Genomic DNA, 22,983 nt, shown 5'->3' with positions numbered 1-22,983 from the left:
TAGATAATAGAAACTAATTTGACCAAGTTGACAGTGAAAAGGGACAGGATTGGACCGTTCCTGACCAGAACTAGCTCAAGAACACATGGTAATATTAAATAAATTGCTATTATTGAACTATGAATTGAAAATGACTTTTTTTGTCTCATATAAGGAGTGTTTTTTTTTATTTGTTTTTTTTTTATCACTGCAGTCAAAAGCAAGTGTTTTTGGGGTTTTTTTTCTTACTATGGGATTTTTTATATTGTGACATTGACAGTAACAATAATATAGCACTTTTCCATACATTCATAGTCACTTTAAATGTATGTATGATTTTTTTTGTTTTGGTTTTGATGTCATTTTTCAATAACTCGTCATACTTCATATAGTCCCTCAAGCCACAACCGATCACTCACACATCAGACACAGTGTAAAAGGTGGGTAAAATGTCTTGCCCACGGACACAACAATAATATGCACTGGTTGTCGAAGCTGCGATGAAACTACAAACCTCTGGACCCAAACACCATCTTATCGTATTGGTAAATAGTGTGCGCAATATTAATACTGAACAGGCACACAAATACAGCTCATTTCCTCCTCAGACACATGTAAGACCTCACGAGTCTTTAAAGTGTAAATATGCAGTGATGATTATGAGAAACATTAATGCAAAAGTTAGTCTTGTATACTAGTCACTGCTGCGGTCCTGGCTAACACACAAATGTTTCTTAATATATAAAGGAGTAACTATAGACCTTGATGGCCTTTCTCTCTGCTCCATGTTGTTAGAGCAGTAAATACAGTATAAAGTTTTTACCGTGAGATTTTCTGGTTTGCAAAGTGAGAATGTCTTATAATATTGTAAAAATGTATAGCCTTGTTTATCTCAATGAAGCATTGATATGACTGAGTGCATTTATTATTAGTAGGTAATATACCAAGTAAAACTGCTGACCTAGAAAAATGGAAAGGTTATTATTAATTATAACTAAATCTCACAAATAAAGGAATAAATCATGCAAATCATTGTCTAGTGAATTTTTTATTAGTGTTATCAGGGACAGTTCTTTGTGAAGAATGATTTCCCCACACACTTAAACGTAAGCACATAACAAAAAATTAAAACCAGAAAGCGCAAAAACAAAATAACTGATTTTGGTTTTCATGTTTTGTCTGAACAGGTGCTGAACGAGAGATAGCAAAATGGGACAAAAGTGAAAAGGTTTCAAAAATGTTCATCAATTTTAAGTATGTGACTATTTTATAATTTAAGAACATGAAAACATTTGTCCTAACAATAAGTACGTAACATTAACCATGAAATAACTATGCCATGATAATAGGCTGAACTGCATGAATGTTCTTCAGATGAGTACACAGATGGCACTGCCACTTCATTCAGTGGAGCCAACATGAATGAATGAATAATAAACACATAATGCATTTTAATCCTCCATCTCAAAAGGGACAGTACAGTAACCAATATTCTGTACTGTAATGCAATAGTAAGTATGTCTTTATTTATATATCGCTTTTCAAAGACATATGTCACAAAGACGCTTTTTACAGAGCATTATTCGTTCACTCTTTACCCGGTAATGGTAAGATTCCACTGTATATTATACTCATGGAAACAAAGCTGCCAATCTGCGTCAGCAGCCCCTCCGCCACCAGCACCATCACGCACACACCACATTAATACTAGGCAATGTGGGTGAAGTGCCTTGCCTAAGGACACAATGACAGTTTTTGCAACTGGCGTCCCACTGTGGTCCTTGATTTTCCCAGTGGTCTCCAATCAAGTACTAAGCAGGCCAGGACTTGCTTAGCTTCTGAGATCTGACGGGATCAGGCTTTGACAAGCCAGTATGGCCATAGTGACATCTGTCTAGTTTGAGTACAGAACCAGGAAGTTACAGTGGTGGGCTGTTAGCATGCTAGTTGTTGTTAGCAGTGCAGAGACAGCAAAAGTCCACTTTGTCTTCAGAAAACTTTAAAGGGTCTATATTTTGCTCTTTTCTGATATGTGATGATGTTTCCTCATTAAAAACAAACTAAGAGCTGTGTTTGTTTCATTCACACATATTTAATACACAAATCCTGCATATTTAGGCTGTTGTTTTCTCAAATAGAAAACACTTTTGTTCCACCTGGTGATGCCATGTGGTAGGTAATACAAGAACTGTGTTTTTAAAATCCATACACCTACACTGCAATCTTTTATTTATTTATTTTTTTTACTTTTATTTACTGAACTAAAGGTAAAAAGCAGCTGTTAACATGAAAACAACCATAACATGACATCACAAGCTGGAACAGAGCATTTTGAGCTTTGGAGATGTAGACAGACTAATAATCAAGGTTTACTCAAACATGTGTGAATGAAATAAAACACACACACAGGTATGTTTTTTCGATGAGCTAACAATATTGTAACATGGCTTGAAGCTCACAAGAATTCATGTTGTGTAAGATGAACCTGAAGGACAGTCAGGGATTTATATCTAGGCTTATTTATTTGAGCAAAGTTACATTTCACCATGAGCCCATCACAATCAATAGGCTCTTGTATTTTGAGCTGAACACTGACTTTATTGTACCATGAGATTTGCATATATTGTCAGATTCCTACAAAATAAATAACCACATGACACTATTATTATAATGTGCGGCGTGTGAAGACTGAGGGCACTGAACTTTTAAAACCACAGCATTGATCACTGTAGCGGACACCTCTCAGGGAGCAGCACACAGACACAGCCAGATGGTCTGCGGACTCCCACTACCCACAATGCTTTGAGAGATTGGATTGATTTGCCCTCTGTGATATCAGTGAACACAACCCAGCCACGACAGGGGGGTAGCCACGGCGACCAATGCAGACAGAATCACAAAAAAAGCAAAATGATGCAACCTTCCAGTGCTGAGAAATATGAACCCGAGGATGGCCTATAATTAGAAGCAGTTCTCCCATCTCGTGCTCCCCGCGACCCCTCATCTGATATGCGCGTGTATGTGTGGATATGGGAGAAATATGGGAGACACAGAATCCCTATCAGGCTCCACAGGACAGGAGATCAAACAGACTGTGTGAAATATAGAGCAGCAATAATTAGCAGCTGTTACGGCATCAAACCTCTCTATCTGGGCACGCAGACTCGCATGCACACGCCGCGCTCCCTCACCCACAATATCATTTACAGATAGGCTACTTCACTGTGCTGCAACTTCTCCAGTGCAGATAATCAGAGCGCTGATGGAGAAAGAGTTCGGCCCACGCTGTTTTCATGTCATTACGCACAGGTCTTGTTACTCTGTAAGTCTGAAGGGGGTGTGGTGGAGATCAGGCTATTATTTTATTAGGCGGGTGTCACGGTAATTGGGCCAGGTGGAGCTCCAGGTGGAAAAAATTGACATTCAAACAGACTGTATTGTTACATGAAGATGTGACTAGAGAAAAAGTATACATTTGTAAATTTGTTACTGTTACTGTTACAATACACGTGACAAAAAGAAAACATTATATTACAGTATTTGGTCAAGAATCCTACTCCACTCAGACATACGCACAATAAAACATATATACATTTTAGTGATTTTTACCATTAATATATATATATATATATATATATATATATATATATATATATATATATATATATATTATATATATTTTATTTTTTTTTATGGAAAAATACCAAAACCAAAAATTTTATAAACACATTTGCTTTGTTCATTTTGTATTTTTGAAGATATACATAGTGCTACATTAAAAGTGTAACATTTCTAGCGGAGGATCTGCCACCTGATGTCTCCATGGAAATGTTATTCCTCTGTCTAGACGGGGGTCTCCAACTTATAGCTTGGAAATTACTGTTAGCTCTCCACCACTTTCCAAGTACCTCACAAAGGGATTTCTGAATTACACGTTTTGTGCTGAATTTTAAGTCTAATTTGATTAATTCAATGTTTATTACCGTTATGCATGTATCATTTTGTTGCCTAACTTTGTGCCCTACTATGGATAATGGTTTATATTTTATCGGCATCTAACTGTACCTCATCTAAAGCTCGCTCTGGCTCTTATATTTACTCACTTTCTTGTGACCGCTAAAACTAGCAGCTCTCTGGCATTTTTGTTTTGTAAAGGTAGCTCACTCCTGGTCTAGAATGTTCCACACTACAGTTTAAATCTACCTAACATGAGGGAAGCAAACAGGTTACAGCACAATACTACATTACAAGTCAGGTCTGCGGAGAGTCGCCCCTCACAGAAAAAAAATACTGTATTTCTGAGCAATAGAAACACCCTTAATGAATAAATGGCAGATGTACAGTAAGTGTATGTTTACAGTCATACCATGGAACATTCCAGAGAAAGCAATAACATCTCCATGGAGACAAGCAGGTAGCAGACACTCAACCAGAAAAGTTACACTAACAATATTCAAGTCTCACGATATGATATTGTCACGGTATGAACCTCACAGTACGATATTTACTGAGATATCGTGGGGAGTCTCACGATTAGGGATGTAACAACATCCAAATCTCTCTGTGTGATATTTTCACACAGAGAGATATACATCTCACAGTAAAATATTTATTGCAATATTTTGTGGAGGCTAATAAAACTGTTAATATGCTACTTTTTCCTCTTAAAAAGCCTTGACAAGACTTAGTCCAAAAAACTATGACTTAAAAGTGCTTAGAACTGTTATTTCTTCATGTAGTCTGCACTGAAATGGAGCAAAGGATCATGGTCTATGTTGTCCCCTCTATTGCTGCATCATAACACTTAATTTAAGCAAAGAGACTTGTAATTCTATAATATATCGTGATGGTCCAATACGATATTATTGAGAACTTTGACGATACGATATCACAAAATTTCACTTATTGTTACATCCCTAATACATAAAATAAAAATGTAAGAATTTGTTTCATAAGTATAAAACAAAACAATATACGGAAATGTCTTATTCTCTCACAAGATAAAGTTTTGAAACCATTATGTTGTCTTTTAAAAAATTTTTTTTTTCTTTTTTGCATTTGGGAAACACTGACACGTGCAGATATGTGCTGGAAAAGACCCACCTGCTATCGAACAGAATGTAGTAGGAGGAACTGGCTCGCCTGGCAACTAATTTACTCCAAAAACCCTTAATAAATGTACCTCCTCATCCCTTCACAGCTGGACAGGAGTAATACAGCGATCACATTATAAGTATATTTAGTCATTCATATTAATAGGATCCTGAGATCACCCCCACTGTATAACTGCTTTGTATGTGCATCCCCAGAGCACAGTATAGCTTTGATTTATGTCGTGAAATAAGCGCTTTCCTCTCGTCAATCTCTTCGGTGAATTAATGAGGTATAAAAAAGAAAGGCTGGCTCTCTCGCTCACACGCACACAGATATTGGCAGTAGATTTGATTGTTCCACTGTTCGGGGGGTAGTTGAGACTGGAGCCCCTCACGGCTACTTGCAGAAAGCCATTGACCCAAATTGCTGCGCTGCGTAAATTAGACACTTGGAAGTTTCTTTTTGGTGATGCAGTGGTCGTTTGTGGCTTTGATTCAACCAGGTCACAAGAGTTATGTTTCTCTCCCTGGGCATTGAATATAAAAACACTTTGTCCTGTGAATTCGCCTTATTGAGTGCCGCCATCATTTACGCAGTGGAGAAGTGGATTACAGTGCACTCTAGTTTTCCTACATTGTGCTTCACGGTAATATTATTTCACACAAAAACCGCTTCGCCATACCTTTCTTTCTGGGTGACATTCATTAAAAGTTTGCTTGAGTCGTGGCGATGTGACATACAGGAGCTACCAGCCGGTTCCACTGCAATTTCCATCTTTTCACAGCGTTTTTGCAGCAGTCAGGGAAAGTACTAACATTTACAGTCTGAAGAATAATCGTAACGGCCCTCCGGAAACCACACAGTGACAGCCAAAGCTCAGACTAGTCATATAGATCAGGGTCAAAATGATATGGCTTAATCTCTCACTTAACAATAATAAAAATGCCCAGCCGTATTTTGTTAATCTACCTCATGCTTGTATCCACGGAGCTGCCATTGCTTTGCCTTGTCCCACAATATAACATGAAACTTACATGCTTTAATGAATAATGTACTCAGAGTTGCCACAGATCTGACCTGTAACTTGGCGTGGTTTTCAAGGAGCAGGATGGTTTCATAATGTCATACTGTGGAACATTACAGGATACAAATCTCTATGGAGACAAATCCTCAGATATAAAAGACACCTTGAAAAAAACACACTAAAGTTGTGAATAATACTTTTACCTCCTCTTCAAAAAACACATATTGGAAGAAAAGTCATACTGGAGCAAAGTTTTAATTAAATATTTTGCTTATTAAACCACAAAAGTTCTAATTTACACCCACACATAGTACTTCAAAACTGAAACTAAACTTGGACCAAACCAGAATCAACCAAGACTACAACAAAATAGGACCAAACCGGGAGTGTAAATGCATCAAAATATGTCTCTACATTGAATAAAAAAGCATCAAATATTCAGTACTAATCAAAACTGCATTCTGCTTAAACTACATGCTCAATTTATTTGACATGTTTATACGCACTACCTTGACGCTTAACTGTTGCACATGAAAGAAAGTTGTGTTTCCATGGGCACCTTCACTTTCACCATGGGCGTTTTATGTCTTTCAATAAAAATAAAAAGAATAAATCTGATCACAGATTGCTTCCAGGTCTTGATGGGATTTTTTCTCCATTCATGTGCATATAACGTTTTTAAATATCCTAATAAAATAAAGTGCACTATACAACTTAGCTGGCCAGCCAGAACCACACACTTTGACAAAACTTTACAAAGGTGAGTGGACCTTGAGCCATGGGGGGTGCTCAGAAATAACTTGTAAAAACATGAACAAATGAATGAACAGGGTTGCCTCTACACAGATGTGATCCATAACTTGGCCTGGTGGCACCACATGCTCGTCTCCATGAAGATAGACAGGTGTAATGCCATGCTGTGGAAATTTCAGATACAGCAAGAACATCAGCAAGTGCCAATCCATGAGCCATAAAATATGTATAATGAATCTTTAATTATAAATGGATGTATGCACACTAAACCTTTTCTACTGTCTTAAATAAAGGGTTGAAATGTTTATCTCATGACTGCCACCGGCCAAACCGACTGGTGTACAAGGCCTTTATGTAAAAACATTTGCCTGTATTGTCGGTGACTAATTTAAAGCATTGCATGTAATTTTAATGTGGCGATACGTAACTTTATGAACTTTTGGAGCCTTTGAACAGAGCAGATAAAAGTGTAGTTCAAAGCATGATCTGTCACCACTGAGGCGGCAGGAGAGGCAGGCGCTGCGGCAGGCGCAGGAATGTGGAGTTTAGTGGCTCGGGGCTGTTTAGAGCGATCACATCAAACACATATAACACTGGTGTATAGGACACACACCTAGAGAAACATGCTTTACCACTCACTTCAAAGACTTAGGAAAATAGCATTATTCTCATTGGATTATAACAGGTAGTGGGGGCGATGACGCTTTTAAGGTGACACTACAGGTGGCATCAACTTAAAAGGTTACTGTGTTTGGTGGGGGAAAAACAGATTGGAGGTGCAACTTTGACACCATCTATTTAAAGCAACACCATGTAACTTTCTGGGGGTGGCATGTCACCTTCATGATTTTGTGAAAAGAGATTGAAATCAATCCTCAGAGCATTCTCCATGCAGATAGATTTTTAGATAGTTTTAAGCCATATGTGGAATATTATTAACATGATTCATCAGCCGGTTTCACTTTGTGGAAACCTCGCAGCATTAGGATTCGTTCACACAACGGGTAGGCGGGTACTTTTTTTTATTTAACCAATCGCTGCTATTTGGTCGTGACGTATATAATGGACCGCTAACAGGGCTAACTGGTATATTAAACTTTTCCCAAATCATGTAGGAAGAAGGGCAATGACGTCTTTCCCCTTGATAAAATTCACCAAACATTCTCTTTGTTTCGGCTTTAAATCCTCGATCTTGGGAATTGTTGCCAACACAGAATGTATGGCTCTTCGTTGACTCGCGGAGAGTCAGCAAAGACTCGCACGTCCGGGGTTTTTGTGATCAAGTGCAAACATGTCAAACTCAGGCCCATGGGCCAAATTTGGCCATCAATATTATTATATTTGGCCTGCGAGTTCATATCAAATATGTATTAGAGCTGGCCCACTGGCTACAGATAGGCTATAGAGAAATTATTTATTTAAAATTGTTATTATTTTATATTATGCTTGTTCTGGATTCAGTGTTTAAGCAAAATTATTATTAAATATTAATTTTAATATGAAAAGGTTTCAAATTACGTATCTCGAAAGAAGAGAAAACATGCAGATGTTGTTGAATAACTATTCATGAAATATTTAGTTTGGCCCACGACTTAGTCCCAGTTTTTAATTTTGGCCCTCTGTGAATTTGAGTTTGACAGCCCTGGTCTAGTGTATTTTGATTCCTGACCTAGTCGCTGGCGAGAAATGAAATTGAGAGGAGGCACTAGGTGGCGCCAGCCTGACTAGAATATTATAGTCAAAGGGACAAATAAAGACACATACATGTGTGGCAACCGAGGGGTTAACGCTCCGGGAATTGTTTAAGTGTGATAATATGTTGCTGCAACAACGCCACCCCAAATCTAGTTTGGGGAAATTAAGTAAATGTAAGGCACACAGGTAAGTATATCATAGAGGGAGAGGGAGCCAGGTTCCATCAATTACACAATCTTTATTGATTTTCTGTTGTTTTAAAAGACAGATTTAAATGCTAAAAGTAGCTACATTCATAAAAATAGGCAACCAGTAAAACACTACAGTGGGTGAACAGGTACACAATATTGAAAGTGCAAAACAAAACCCCAAAACCCAAAGCAAAACTGAAACAAAGCAAACAGAACCCAACAAACAAAACAGAGCAAAACAAAATAAAACTAAAAGCGAAACAAAATAAAACTACAAGCAAAACAAAAGCAAAACAGCAGAGGTGGTGTCCTCACGCCGCTGCAGGCCCCCGCCGACACCTGAAAAGTTAAATTTTGGGATTAAACTCAGAGCCTGCAGCGTAAGGATCTGGGCCAAACATACCGTGGTTGAGTGTGACAGTGCGCAATCCCCAGGCTGAATCGAAGGCAACTCTACATAGAACAACTGCGTCCAGACGTGGTCCAACAATGTGGACCGGCACACGCTATAAACAGACAATTTTGAGAATTGTTTGGCACAGGTAGCACGTGGGAATAGGGTTTTGGTTACCTGCCGCCGCGGTTTACGGGACACGGCGGCGCACAGCCAAGCGCAATGGGGAGGGATTCACTCGTCTTACCCGTGGAGCTACCGAGAGACACCGGTTTAAGTATGGGCACGAATGAATGAGTGGAGGAGTATCGGGCGTGCATTACCTTGGTCAGAGGAGATGAAAGCGCGCCCTAGGTGCTCCGCGACTCGGAGGAGCGAGGGACTGATGCGGTGCAGAGCACCGGCCAAGCAGTGGCCAAGCAGCGGCACTAAAAAGAGACGTGGATGGAAATTTAGATATAACGGCCATGGAAGTTACCAAGTGAAGTTACCTGAGCGGGAGGACAGAGCGGCCACAAGGAGAGGCCCGGAAGAGCGTGTGAGCCAAAAGGGGGAACGACTGAGAAGGGAGCGCTTAAATAGCCCACCAGCGCAGCGCCACGGAACGCCAGGTAAGAGCACCTGCAGCCTAGACCCTCAAAGCCGGTCATGCCACACATGCATACAGTAAGGACGCATGTTTTCAGAGCAATAAAAAGATTTCACAGTGGGGCTTTAAACATAGACACATTTGCATTCAAAAATGTGAAGTTTTCATTGAATGTTCTATATTCTAATTAAATGGGTAAATTTAAATGTATTTTTTGTGTGTTATGTTCTTTGTGTTGCAACATTAGAATTCTTCCATTGTGGGACAAATAAGGTTTCTCTTAGTTTTTCTTATATTTTATTGACAGGACTGTGAAGGTAACTCATTTGCTTTGATATGTCATTGATATTTCATTTTAAATTTTTTAAAGTTTTTATATTTTAGTGATACAATTTACACATTTTCATTATTTCAGTAAGGAAGCAATATGCAATAGAACGAGAACACATCTCATAAATGACCTCTGAATGCAGCAATAATGTTTTTACCTGCAGTATCTAACCTTAGACTTTTGCCCAAGGACACGCGCCGCCAGCAGCGCCCCACCTGCCTGTACACTGGGCCGTAATGGCTATAATTTAGGAGGGTTTAATGGTTAAGATGTGACGCTCGGTTGTAAGACAGCATGGCTAATGTTATCTACGAGAGACAGATGTTCCTCTCAAAGATTACAACTCGCACACACACACACAGACCATCATAAACCCTGCGTGCACATGTAGAGATGCCTGATCACATTCAATCCTCAGACAATAGCACCGCCGGGAGGGTCCAAAATAGCTGTATCGACGGGCTATGCAGATCAATGACAAACACAACATCCCTCCGAGTTAATTATGAAAAATGATTTTGCTGCAAACACAATACAGAGGAAAACATTGTATTTTTGTCCAACAGATGTTTGATTTTTAGACCACATCATGTAGTCCTTCTCGCTGTATCGATTGAAAGAATGGCGTACATTGTTTTAAAATCATGGCCTTTAAAATCTCTATTACCTTTTAAAAATCCAATAATGTCCCACTGTTCTGTGACTATTAACCCTTAGCGTCATCCATCACCCATATCTTCCCCCTATATCTAACCACAGAGTTTAATCCTGAGCAGTAAATGGTACTCGTATAGCTTATAAAGGTCACTTAGTTTATGGCTTTTAACTGAAGCCGTCAGGATCAACCCTTGGGTCAGATAACATCACTCCTCTTTTGTCATTAATTCATCCACAGCCATGCACAGACACAGGGAGGAGGACAGAATGCAGATGAGCAGATGAGAGCACGCGCCTCTTATCAGACCAGGAAAGACAATCGATCCTGGGTCAATTTTCCCTCACCTTCTTCAGGTAACATCAGCATTTAGCCCTATGAATATCTATTGAGGCTTTAAAGGCAGTTTGAGGTGGAAATTCACTTGTTTTCAAAGCTATGCGGTTTAGAAAGAAAGATCTATTAGCGATTTTTCTGACAGGCAATGCAATTGCGATTAGATTTTCGATTCATGAATTCACAGTATTCTTTTCAAAGTGCTAATTTTAAACTGCAGGGGCATTAACATTTAAGAGAAGAACATGAACTATAAAGCTACAAAAATCTCATGCATTTCAGAACATCTTCAAGACTACAGAGTTGAAAATTGAGTTTTACACAGAAAATGACGGGATATTTGATATATGTATTAGAAAATCATGTTCTTTAAATAATTACAATCTTTGCAAACTGATAATTGCAACCATTGGCTCCCAGTGTCTTTTAGAGTCGATTTAAAAATTATTTTATTTACTTTTGAGTGTTTACACGGCCTAGCGCTCTCCTATCTCACTGACGTGATCCACCCTTACACCCCCTCGCACTCTCAGGTCAGCAGACCACCTCCAGCTCACCGTCCCAAAGACTGAACGCCGCTTCGAGGGGGTCGTGCGTTTTCTGTTGCTGCCCCATGGCTCTGGAACCAGTTACTATTACAGATCAGACAGGCAGAGTCTGTACTTGTTTTTAAATCACTCCTAAAAATGCACCTTTTTTCACTGGCTTTTAACAAGTGACATACATTTTTTGTTGTTGAGTATCTTATTGTTTTCTATGTTTTGTTTTTTTTAGTAGTTTTATTGTGTTTGTATTTTCTTGTACTGACATTGTCCTTGTCTATTTGATGTTTGTGTAACGCACTTTGGCCAGCTGTAGAGTTTTTAAAGTGCTTTATAAATAAAGTTGGTATAGTATGGCAACATTCTTATAATTTCATTACAATATATCTTGCAGCTCTTCTTTCTAATTTTTAATGAAGTACTTACTAAACAGAAGTAAAGATGCGCTGATTTGTTAGTGGTTCAAGCTGCAAGACTTTTGTGTCTATTGTCTCAAAATACTCCTACTCTTGTAATTGTAAGTAAGTAGCCTTATAACTAAGCATAAAAAGTTACATGTTGTCCATTTCCCATTTTATAAAACCATGTTAAATTACAGAACTCTAGTGTATTCATTCACATATTGATTTCTCGTGTGTTGACCTTACAACAGATTCAAATCTCCCCCTCTGATCACAGCCCTGATAGTTAGAGTCCTTTACAAAAGTCAAACGTGTGTGTACAGTGTAAGTGTGTGTCCAACTCTCCAGAGCCACGGCTTCCTCCTGTTTCCATTTAACAGCTTTAAACCTCCAGATCCTAATAATTTCCCTCTAATCCCTTCAGAGGGGCTCCCTGTTTAACTCTCTAATTAAGTCAACAATACACACACAGACACACACACACACAGACATACGCACACGCACACGTACACACATAGCTCTGTTGTATCTGATGTTCGCAGTGGTGGTGACTGCAGAGATGCCATGTCTATATATGGAGTCTATATGAGCTTTTGTGTGGGAGCATTTCAATAATTAAAGTTCCATCGGGCCGTTGTTATGACGACACATGGATTTTTTCTGATGTTAATCCAGGATTATTCTCCTCTCTACTCATCTCATTAACGCCGATTATTAAAAACACATAGGAGCGCGGGTGTGCACGCACGCTCTCTTACTAATTATGGAGCCGTTTCCCTGGAGATGGACACGAGCGGAGAAAAGTACAGAGATATCTTCTGTCACAGGTGAAGCAATTTATGAAAGTCTATTATTAAAGATCCATTCATTTACACAGGTTTGTTAAATATGAAGCTCTAAGACAAAATCAAGTTTCTTTCAGCAATATTAAGTACTCCATATTGCAAAAAGTACTGGTTATAGTGCATGAATGGTAAAAACAACTGACAGTATTTTTACTAAAGATTCTAACATGAAAAACGACATAATTTGTTTGTAATGAAAATGTGTACGTGTATGTTTGTCTGTATAATGTGTACTAGTACATGTGAGTCCTACTTCACCACATGCAGACACTACTAACCACAGTTACTACTTCCTCTATCCCTCCAAGAGCAATCACAACCATACTGACATAAATTACACAAATTGAACAAACAAATGATCCCACCCCAATGGGCCTTGTTATGAATAAATCCTTCTAACCCTGTAGTTTAGAGCTCTCCAAAAACCTTCTTGTATTTGTCTGGCAGTTCATAATTCTGTTGATAATTTGAGTGCGCTCTCAAGCTTGAGAGCAAAAATAAATCTAATCGCAATTACAGATTCTTCCCAAAAGAGGCCAACAAACCATTATGTTGGTTGGCCATGCTACGATTATGGTACAAAATACTACTTACTATTAGTCATTACTACTGCAGCTACTTTTAAAGGCCACTTGGGACTGCATTTAATCAAGAACACTTAGACGAGCCCAAATAACAAATGTAATCATGTTTGTGGTACATGATGTGAAAAGATATTTGCCCACCTAAAACGAAAATTACAAAGTTACTTAGGTCTTAAAGGGGATCTGTTATGGAAAAATCTACTTTCATGAGCTTTTAATCATGTTATAACAATTTTCCATCATAAATAACTTTATCAGATTAGTTTTTTGATTGATTAGTCTCTGTATTGTATCGCATTTGAAGCCTCACCTATCCCGTATCCCTGCCCACTTCTCTGTGATAATAACTGAAAAAAATTCTGATCCAGGTCAAACATGTAGGGTTCAAAAATGACATGTAATCATTTCATCAACGATAAAAAAAATCTCAAGCTTCAGCTGGTTGCTACAGTGGAATGCAATTATGACAGGGCGGAGCTTCTGCAGTTATGAATAGAAAGTCAATGAGCCCGTTAAGCTGTTTTGGATCAATATTGCCGTTTACAATGAACAAAATGTAAAATAATGATCAACATATGTAGTTATAATACAGTTTCATACTCAATACATACATTTACAGGGTAGCCATAGGTCTTAAAAGTCTTAAAAAGGTCTTAAATTTCAACTTCCTAAATTAAGGCCTTAAAAAGTCTTAAATTATGTTATGTAAAGTCTTATTTTTTTTCACAAAGGTCTTCAATTTCATTATCTTATTTTTTGTATACTCAACCAGGCTGCAGTGCAATGTTAAATTGAGGGAGGGAAAAACAAAAACATGAAATCACATAAAGCGAATGTACGTCTAATTTGGAGTATGTGCAAACAATACTGTGGTTTCTGGCACTGGCGGCAATGAGTAAACAATCAGTACAGTGAAGGAAGACGTTGGAGGGATCATGGGGAAGTGTAGGTTTAATCCATAGTGGCTCTTAGATTCTAGATATAGTAGTTGGTTGGTCATTATTAGAATTGGATCTTGTGTTTTTCGCCCGCATAATGGGTGCGATGTTGGTCTTAATTTTCATTTAAGTGGTCTTAAAAAGGTCTTACAAACATCTTAAATTTGGGGTAGTCAAACCTGGGGATTCTCAGATTTAATACTAATACTATAGTTTAGTACTAAATACCAGAACAAAATCAATTCATATAGTTGTTCTAAGCTGATTATGTGTGTATGAAAACCTCAGACAGTGCTGCTTGTACCTGAAAGTGCCCTTGTCTCCAAACTCTGGGGCAGCACAAACTCTCCCGCGGCGTTCTCCTGCTCTCCCGCTCTGACGTACAGGTGAGAGAGAGAGATCACCTGAGGCCCGCGTGTCCACTCTGCCCTGCGCACCGCGGGTCAGCTCAGAATAACCACTCCGCAACGCCCTGCAGCCATTCATCACAAAGCACAGTGTTACAACTAAACAACGCGCAAGCTACACACAAAACACACAGGAAAACACACAAACACTGCAGTCCTGTTTAATTACAAAGCCAAATGCTGCATGACAGGAGAGCCCCAGGTACGCAGTCCTCAAGGTCTCCTCTCCTGCGCTATTATCATACTCTGAGCTACACGGACATGAATATTTGTGTTGGTCGAGCGAAAGCCAGGCCACAACAATCGCACATCATGTTACGTTTGAATTAAGCATCTGTATCCTCTGACAGGTTGTGGCCTGATCCCTTATCTGGACCACAAGGGTATTGGACAAGCTGTGCTGTTTTTAGCTGATGCAGGTAAAATGAGCTGAGAGGAAGAGTGTGTTGTAAACTGATGTTGATTCAATTTTTACAGAAGTGAGAAACAAGATTATGACTTGTATGTATGCAATTATTTTTTAGTTATTTAATGTTTTTCATCTTAACAGAGTTCTTGCCAGTAATGCAGCTCCACATATTATCACAAGGTTGGACAAGAGAAGGCTTTCAGTGTAAATGTATAGAAATAAAAACTCAAAAGGTCAATGTCACATTTTTTTTCTCTGTACAGTTGCAAAATAGGGCAAATTCAGAACATTTTGCTTTGTGAATTTCATGCAACTAATAGATGTGTTTAGAAACTATATTATGTCCCTATGTATGGTAATATTTATTTCATTACAGATCTTTCTTTTCCTAATAAATACCTCAAATAACATAGATTCTTACAGTGATTGGGGCCACCACTGATTTGAATTGATTTGTAACGTGACTGAGTGGTGTCACCTTCTTGTCTCCATGCAGAATGAAAGAAGAGTTTAATGCAATACTGTGAAATATTCAAGGAAAAGCCATAACATCTCTGGACCCTCCACCAAAAAAGCTAAAACCTTGTAGAACTGTCAGCAGTGAATCCTTGACTTTGAGAATTCTTTCAAACCTCTTTTAAGTTGACATTTAGGCATTTGTCTGTTCACCTCCACGCTTTCAAAAATAAATACCATAGGGTTGTAAAAGCATTGGCCCATTATTCCCATGTACCATTATTCCAACATCCACCATTTCTGCACCATTGCCGACAGGATTTTTTTATGAATTCAATGGCCTCTTGTCCTTCTTCTTGAAAAGCTGTGAGAAACTAGCAAAATAGCAAAAGCACAAATGTATGTTCCTTATGCATCTGTCAATTCCTTGCTTTTGCTGCTATTGTTGTAAGGTACAAAGACTTCAGTAGCAAAGGAGATTTTTTTTAAGTTTTAGAGCAGCACATTAAACCTGGATCTGATTCAGGTGTAATAAAAAGGATCTACTGTTGGCACACGGGAACATTAAAGATAGGTAAGAGGTAAAAGGATTGGGAGACTTTTGCTTTGGCTGCCGCTAAGAAGTAAAGCTCTAAAACTAATTTCTGTCATCAACATCTGTCAGGCAGATTAAAGCTAGCATTACACGAGTATGCACTTAGTTCTGCGAAAGCATTAAACAAACCACAACTATGGAGTCGACTTGAGCTTTTAATGCCGCTTCTTGCATCCAAATTTCTGCTTTGACAAATGGGTGGATAAAGAATAGACAGAGGAAGGCACTTGATGAGGCACATACACAGAAAGATTTACACTACAAGAGGAGAAGTAATCATGGATAAAAACAGGAAGGGTGTGGTCAGTGTTCCATAGGGGCGTCTGTGTCCTCTTCATCATCACTGCACGGATCGAAGTCTTCCTCGGCCACCTCCTCCTCCTCTTCCAGCTCTCCTCCCAGTTCTCCCAACAGTTGTTCCACATGCTCCAACATGGGCTGGTCGTCACACCGTAGTTTGTTGTACAGCTTAAGAAAAAATATAGAAAATAGATGTTGACGTGGTAGAAATATCAAAAGATTGAAAATATCGCAATTGTTAATTTAATCATGCAAAATGTGTTCTTAAAAAGGCTGCAAAGAGATGAAGGTCCTATATGCAAAATTGACTCTTGTGAGTTTTGTGAGTTTTTGTGTTTTAAACCATGTTAAAATGGTGTTTCCTCATCTAAAACATACCCAGAGTTATGTTTTGTTTCATTCACATGCTTGACTAACCCTTTATTATTACTCTGTTTACATCTCAAAAGCTTAAATTGCCCTTTTCCACCTTCTGATGTCATGAAGTGGTAGGTTTCAATTTACTTTTGGTTCAGTAGGGATTGGCAATTACAGGTCTGAAGTTATCCAAATGATTCTAGTGAAAGTGAATGGAGTTTAAAAACACAGTGGAGCACTTCCTGTATTACCACAGGACATCACCAGGTTGAAAAGAGTTCTGTTTGCAAGAAAAACTAAATATATGCAGGGTTTGTGTGTAAAACATGTGTGAATGAAATAAAACGCAACTCCAGGTGTGTTTGTGATAAGGAAACATACTAATATAGATCAGAAAACAGAATAACATGGGCCATTTATTTGAAAACAAAAATAAATTATTGATGAATAGTGATAATATTGTTTGAATAAGGTCATTAGCATATAAAAAATACAATTATAAAATAGAAAACTATGTCCATTGTTTTAACATTGGATGGATGATTGCCTATTTAGTCCAAACAGACTTTTTTGAGCTAATATCATGCTGTAAAAGGTAAAAACAGTACATGCTTTTGTAAAGTTTGACACACAAGTATACAATTTATGATTCATAGCAAACTGAGAATTTCCAATAGACTCTTGTGCTTCCCTGAATGGCTGTGCACAACCAGCAGAAGCAAAAACCTGTGCTCCCTAATCCCAATGTTACGGTCAATTTCTCGCTTTGAACTTCACTAAATAGAACAGTAGAGTTTAATTCAAAAGTCTGTGGAGCACATTAAGCCTGTATCTGATTCAAATGTAATAAGAGATAATCTATAATTGGCACTCACACGCTCATAGATTTTGGATTGACAGTAGAGTCAAAAAAGACACGGACAATTAACAGTTGTAGAAATCCCTGGTTTCGTCGATACATTTGAAAGGGTGAAAGTACAGAGATCGGTGGTGTTAGTTGCTTTGAGGTTGTGAGTCTTTTTAGTGCTGGTTAGGTCCTAAAAATGCTTAATGGCAGCTGTGTTATGTCAGCAAGACTCGCAAAATGCTAGTAAACACTTTTTGTCGTTCATTTAGCGAATCAGCACATTTAATACAACATTTGGCTGCACAGGAGACAGAGGAGCACTTATCTCCCTCTCCCTGCTCCTACTCAGGCACACACGCTCAGAAGGCAACATATCCTGCAGCACGCATGGCTCTGCAGCTCCATGTGCATGAACAGCGCGCTATAATCAGTGTTGTTATCTCAGTGAAATATGCTGTGAAAGTGTAAGATAAAAAAGTCTGTTCTCCGAGCCGCCTGCAGATTTATCTCTGTAAAATACTCTGGCTGTATGTAATTACCCAGCGCAAAGTGGAGCCGCGTGATAAAACTACTTTCACAACCACTAAGGACAGCAGCAACAACACTCTCTGCATGCACCACTGCGCTCTAAGGAACCAGCAATTTATGACTGTTTATATTTAGTCTTTTCTTTCCCGGTACCAGGGGTAAAAACAACACACTAAGAACATGGAGAATGATCCAGGAATTCCTCTCCAAAGAGTTGAAGACAGCAGCCGTCACAGAGGCCTGACACAGGCAGCCGAGAGCTATCACTCTGAGTAAAAGTGTGATGAGGATGTGCGCCTGCCGAACCTCCGATTAGTCTGAGCCACGGCAGGAGCGACAGGAGCGACTGGAGGGACAGGAGCGACTTGCTCCCTGGAGAGCTCATTTGGACTGAGCTCTGAGCTGTGAGCTCTGAGGCCGGAGCTGTTCTTAAGTGGAGGCAGTGCTGCTGGTCAGAGCTGAAGAGACAGAGCACGACACAGGACCTGGCCTGACCTCAGGGGAGCTGACCTCCTCAGCAGAGTGACCGCACCAAACATGCTTCAAACAAACACAAACTTATTATTATTCTGCCAGTGTCACAGGAAAATGCCTGTAGATGTTTATCCACAATGAGTTTTCTGAATAAAGTTTATTGTTCACAATGTTATTGGTTCAATACAAAAAGTAATTGCACATCGAAGCCTAAAGGTAAAAGGTAGAAGAGTTTTAGACAAACTGCATTAGAAAAAAAAACTTGTGAACTCTTTTCCTTAAACTGTATCAGATTGTGCTGAAAAGATGTATTAAGGCTGTTGTATTTATTAGTGTGGTGTGGATCAATAGAGCAGGATGAGGCGTGATTATTCATAGTGATGCTTTCAGCTAAACAAATAGGAGCTATTCTTTACATTCTACACCCAGCTGCTGATCTCAGCACAGCCATCACAAAAAACAGGCATTTCTCATTTAGTGCAGGCAGTGTTTAGCTCCTCACTTTCACGGCCCACAGATCCGCCCTCCTCCATCCACCCCCAGAGAGGAGGGGGCAATCGCACGACTTCTTCATGGTCCACTCAGCTCTGCTCCAGCTCCAGTCATGGGCTGAAGCACAGGACCACTGTCACAACCACTCCATATGTTTAACACATCATACACTGCACTGGCCAGTCCCTCTGAGAGACTCTAGATTAGATTTAAGAGGTGAAGCGTGTAAATAAACTTTAGATTATTAACCTGTCCAACAGACTGACAACAGTAATCAACTACACATTTTGATCCTTTATTAGAAATTCAGCTTCTCCAGGGAGTGCCAGCCACTCACCCCCAGAACCCAAAACTTCTGAGTCCAGAGTTTTTAGCGTTTAGTGGCACGGTGCCATATACATCATGACGGCATTCACTGCACAGAAACTTTTATAGAGTTAGTCTGGCTTCAAGATAATGAGAGTAGCCACTTCAGTCCTTTGTGCCAAAATTGAATAGGCTTTTAGAGTTTAATGCAAACAGGAATTTTATTTGCTTCCATTGAGTTTGAATGGGGCTCACTTTATGGTCTTCTTAGTGCAAGGATGGTTGCAATAAGCAATAAAATCAAACAGCAGAATTAGATAGGGTTTTATTTTTTTCTATATTTAGTGAGCACATTCATACAGTACAGATTATAAAGAATGATCCTTTGTCCACTATATAATAAATGGTAATGGGCTATAATGCAGCCTTCACATAAAAATTGATCCATTTCCCTGCGGAGTCTTTTCTGAGAACTCACAGAGCAGAATAAAGACGGGCTGATTATGCGCTGGGGCCTAATCATTTCATCATTGTTCACCTTCTGTCCCACATCTGCGCTAAACTTCCCCTTTCATTTCAACTCTCCATCCGATTTCCTAAAGCTTCAATTTACAGGGCTCATCTCCCGCTTATTTCCCTCTCATTCACTCCATCTTTGGCTTTTTTTCTATTGCACTTGTACACTTGCACCAAATGACCTTGCTGTCTGAGTGATAGATACCGCTTCAAACTTTCAACCAGTACACGATTGCGACATGAAGGCAGCGTACAGAATGGGACCAAAGTTGTGCCTCAAACTTGTGCTTGTTCTTTTTTCTCCACTGTGCTGTGCTCTCTGGCTCACTACAAAATACTTCTGCAGGGCATGGGGCATTTCAGAGTTGATTAAACAAGCTGCTTTCTGCCTCTTAACCCTTGTCCAACACAGTCCAACAGAGAGGCGGTCTACAGCGGCTCAAGTGGAGATTAGGGCTTTCACAGAGTGGCTGTGGCATGTCAGTAAAAGTATGTAGGCTTATTCACATTTTCATTTTTTGATCTTTACTGTAAAATTACAACTGTACAGGTCTTATCCTTTGTTTTTGTGTATACTTTTGAGCAACTATCTTTTGCTTATCGAGCACGTCAGACCACAGTGCCCGCTCATATACAAGAGCTCTCAACACTTGGCACCATTTTCTAAAGCTCTGAAACAATGGCTGTTGGAGCGTCAAATATATCACCATGTATGGCAAATGACATTTTTATATTGAGAGCTTGTTGGTTTAACTTCTAACTTCAAATGATCTATAATTGTACGTACATTGACTGAGCTGGTGAGTTGTTGCATCGTGTTTGTTGCCGTTTTTCTCTCTGACTGTATCGAGGAATTGAAGATGAAAATGAATCACATCGGTAATAATCTTAATATGTGCACATTAAAGATTAATAAAATAAGAAATCCCAGAGCTGAGCGTGTTTACTGTTAAAGGCTTTGAATCTGATTTCTTAAAAACGTGAAAAACAGAACAAGGTCATTTTAAACAGTCTGCAGTGGTCCAAAGATATTCCTCGCTTACATTATGCATTTGGGACATCCTAATTATTCAACGCTATGACTTTAGAAGCGCTTTTCACAGCATTCCAGAGTTCTGCGGTGATGATAAAGCTTGAACTTCCTGATAATAATAAACACAATAAAATGCTTTATAATTTGACACAGACAGCAGACAGCATGTAGTAGACATATTTTGACTTCTTATTAGCTGCTTATAAATTAAATCTATACTGTTGCAAGACAAATTTTGGGTAGGAAAAATGGAAACTGAAAAGTCTGAAGCAACAGCAATTATTTTTTCTTTTCAGTCTGTATGGTGAATTTGAATTGCAGAATTTTTCAGTATCTAGCATTATATTATGTTGCACATTGAAACAAAAATAAAACATGGAAGTGATTTTATAAAAAAAAAAAAAAAAAAAAACGTTTTAAATAAAATGTCAAGTAGGAATAAATACAATAATTTTCTAAATTAATGTTTAATCATTTAACATTATTCCTTCCCTTTGGATTTTTTTTGCACGAAATAAGTTATCAGTAGTCATCTGGAGCGAGCAGACAGAGCGCTGGCACCTGCACACACTCTTTACCAGCCCTCCAGTTACAGCTATTAAAATTACATGACTGGCACACCTCAGACCACCTCTGTGCTCAGGCTTTGCTCATGGGACGCCCTTTAAGCCACATCAAATAGTAAAGATTTTGACCTCCGCCTGCCCTGGCTGTCCGCACACTCCCCCCATGCAAACGCAGCACATCCGCTCACACTCACACCCTATCTGGACCACACTCAAATTCCATTTCACGTCCGGTTTACTATTGATTTTACCCTTGCCACTATTCACCATCTCCAGCACGCACAAATGCACACACATACACACACACGCACGCAGACACACACACCGCACATCCAATCTGCCTCCTTCCTCCTCACCTTGCTTTTCATTCTACCACTTTCACTCGCCCTCCTGCTCCCCTTTCTCCATTCTCTCTCTCTTTTTCTGCACCTCTCAACCCATCCATTCCACCAGATTCTACCACTTGATACCGAGTTTGCTAATATCGACCGCAGAGCCAATGAATAATGAAGATTTCTTTCTCAAAATAATTAGATATGCAAGTTGGCACCAGAACAGCAATTAAATATGTGTGCGTTCAACATAAGGTGCACCTACGCTTGGCCGCATGTTTTCTCTCACCATCTATCGGTAGCACTAGCGCACACGCCCGCACACTTATTTAGCACAGTCATAAAGTATGCAGAGAAGTGGACTGGCGCCAAAACAAGCTGCTGGGGCTTTGAGGCCTCATTTCCATGTTGGAGCTCGTTTTAACTAGCAGACTGACTCATTGTTAATTATTAACACTCACAGCAAGGCTCAGAAACAAAGCCTGTGATATAAACAAGGGTAAGTCCTATCTTCAAAACGAATGCATGCAAAGTTCTTAAGAGTGGAAGAATGTTTGAATCTAAACTATAAGTGCTCCACAAGGAGACATGTTGTAGGCATCTTTTCAAGGTCTCAGTGAATCTACCCTTTAACTTTCCTCTGTGTTTTGACTCATTCCACAAAGAAGCAGCAAAGTTGTTTACTTGTCATGCCCTGAAAGCCTCTTCTAACCTTTTCAATTATTCTATACCCGTAAAAGTACTTCAACGCAACTTGTTATTTTCATTGTTGTATGCAGAGAAACTTCACTAGAGTACCAAGGTGAAGTGAAATGCATTGATTTGTTTAACTTTGTGTACCTTGTATTGTAACACAATTTGGCGCCTTGACGAGGTTGTTGTCATACAGGGAATAGGTTTAAATCAATTTACTCTGATAAATAGTTATTGAAAAGGTAATAAAACAATATATTTAATGTCAGTCCAACAGAAATGTGCTAAAAAGTTTATCAGACAAATGTGATTGGACTTAAA

General features: G+C 39.1%; 1 protein-coding gene and 1 long non-coding RNA gene across 3 annotated transcripts in view; both read right to left on the bottom strand.

Moving 5' to 3' along the window:
- Window positions 1-9,015: 9,015 nt before the first annotated feature.
- On the bottom strand, window positions 9,016-9,780 carry LOC129411847 (uncharacterized). Of its 2 annotated transcripts, XR_008633465.1 has the most exons (5): window positions 9,622-9,780; window positions 9,454-9,558; window positions 9,308-9,385; window positions 9,140-9,242; window positions 9,016-9,075 (listed from the first exon to the last, which is right to left on the bottom strand). It is a non-coding gene; the product is annotated as an uncharacterized LOC129411847 (long non-coding RNA). The 2 variants fall into 2 exon arrangements; XR_008633464.1 differs by having other exon boundaries at window positions 9,043-9,242.
- Window positions 9,781-16,355: 6,575 nt separating this feature from the next.
- Window positions 16,356-22,983, bottom strand: part of si:dkey-12j5.1 (uncharacterized) — a 31,624-nt gene continuing 24,996 nt past the window's right edge. Inside the window, exon 11 of the mRNA XM_020937553.2 lies at window positions 16,356-16,686. Within this exon, the coding sequence (XP_020793212.1) occupies window positions 16,522-16,686 (165 nt within the window). The 3' untranslated portion in view covers window positions 16,356-16,521. The remainder of the gene's footprint in view (window positions 16,687-22,983) is intronic.

This window comes from Boleophthalmus pectinirostris, unplaced genomic scaffold (assembly GCF_026225935.1).
Source record: "Boleophthalmus pectinirostris isolate CB_2022bp ecotype Guang Dong unplaced genomic scaffold, ASM2622593v1 HiC_scaffold_6, whole genome shotgun sequence".
Taxonomy (NCBI): Eukaryota; Metazoa; Chordata; class Actinopteri; order Gobiiformes; family Gobiidae; genus Boleophthalmus; species Boleophthalmus pectinirostris.
The sequence above is the reverse complement of the archived record's forward strand: the minus strand, read 5'-3'. Positions and strand labels throughout refer to the sequence as shown.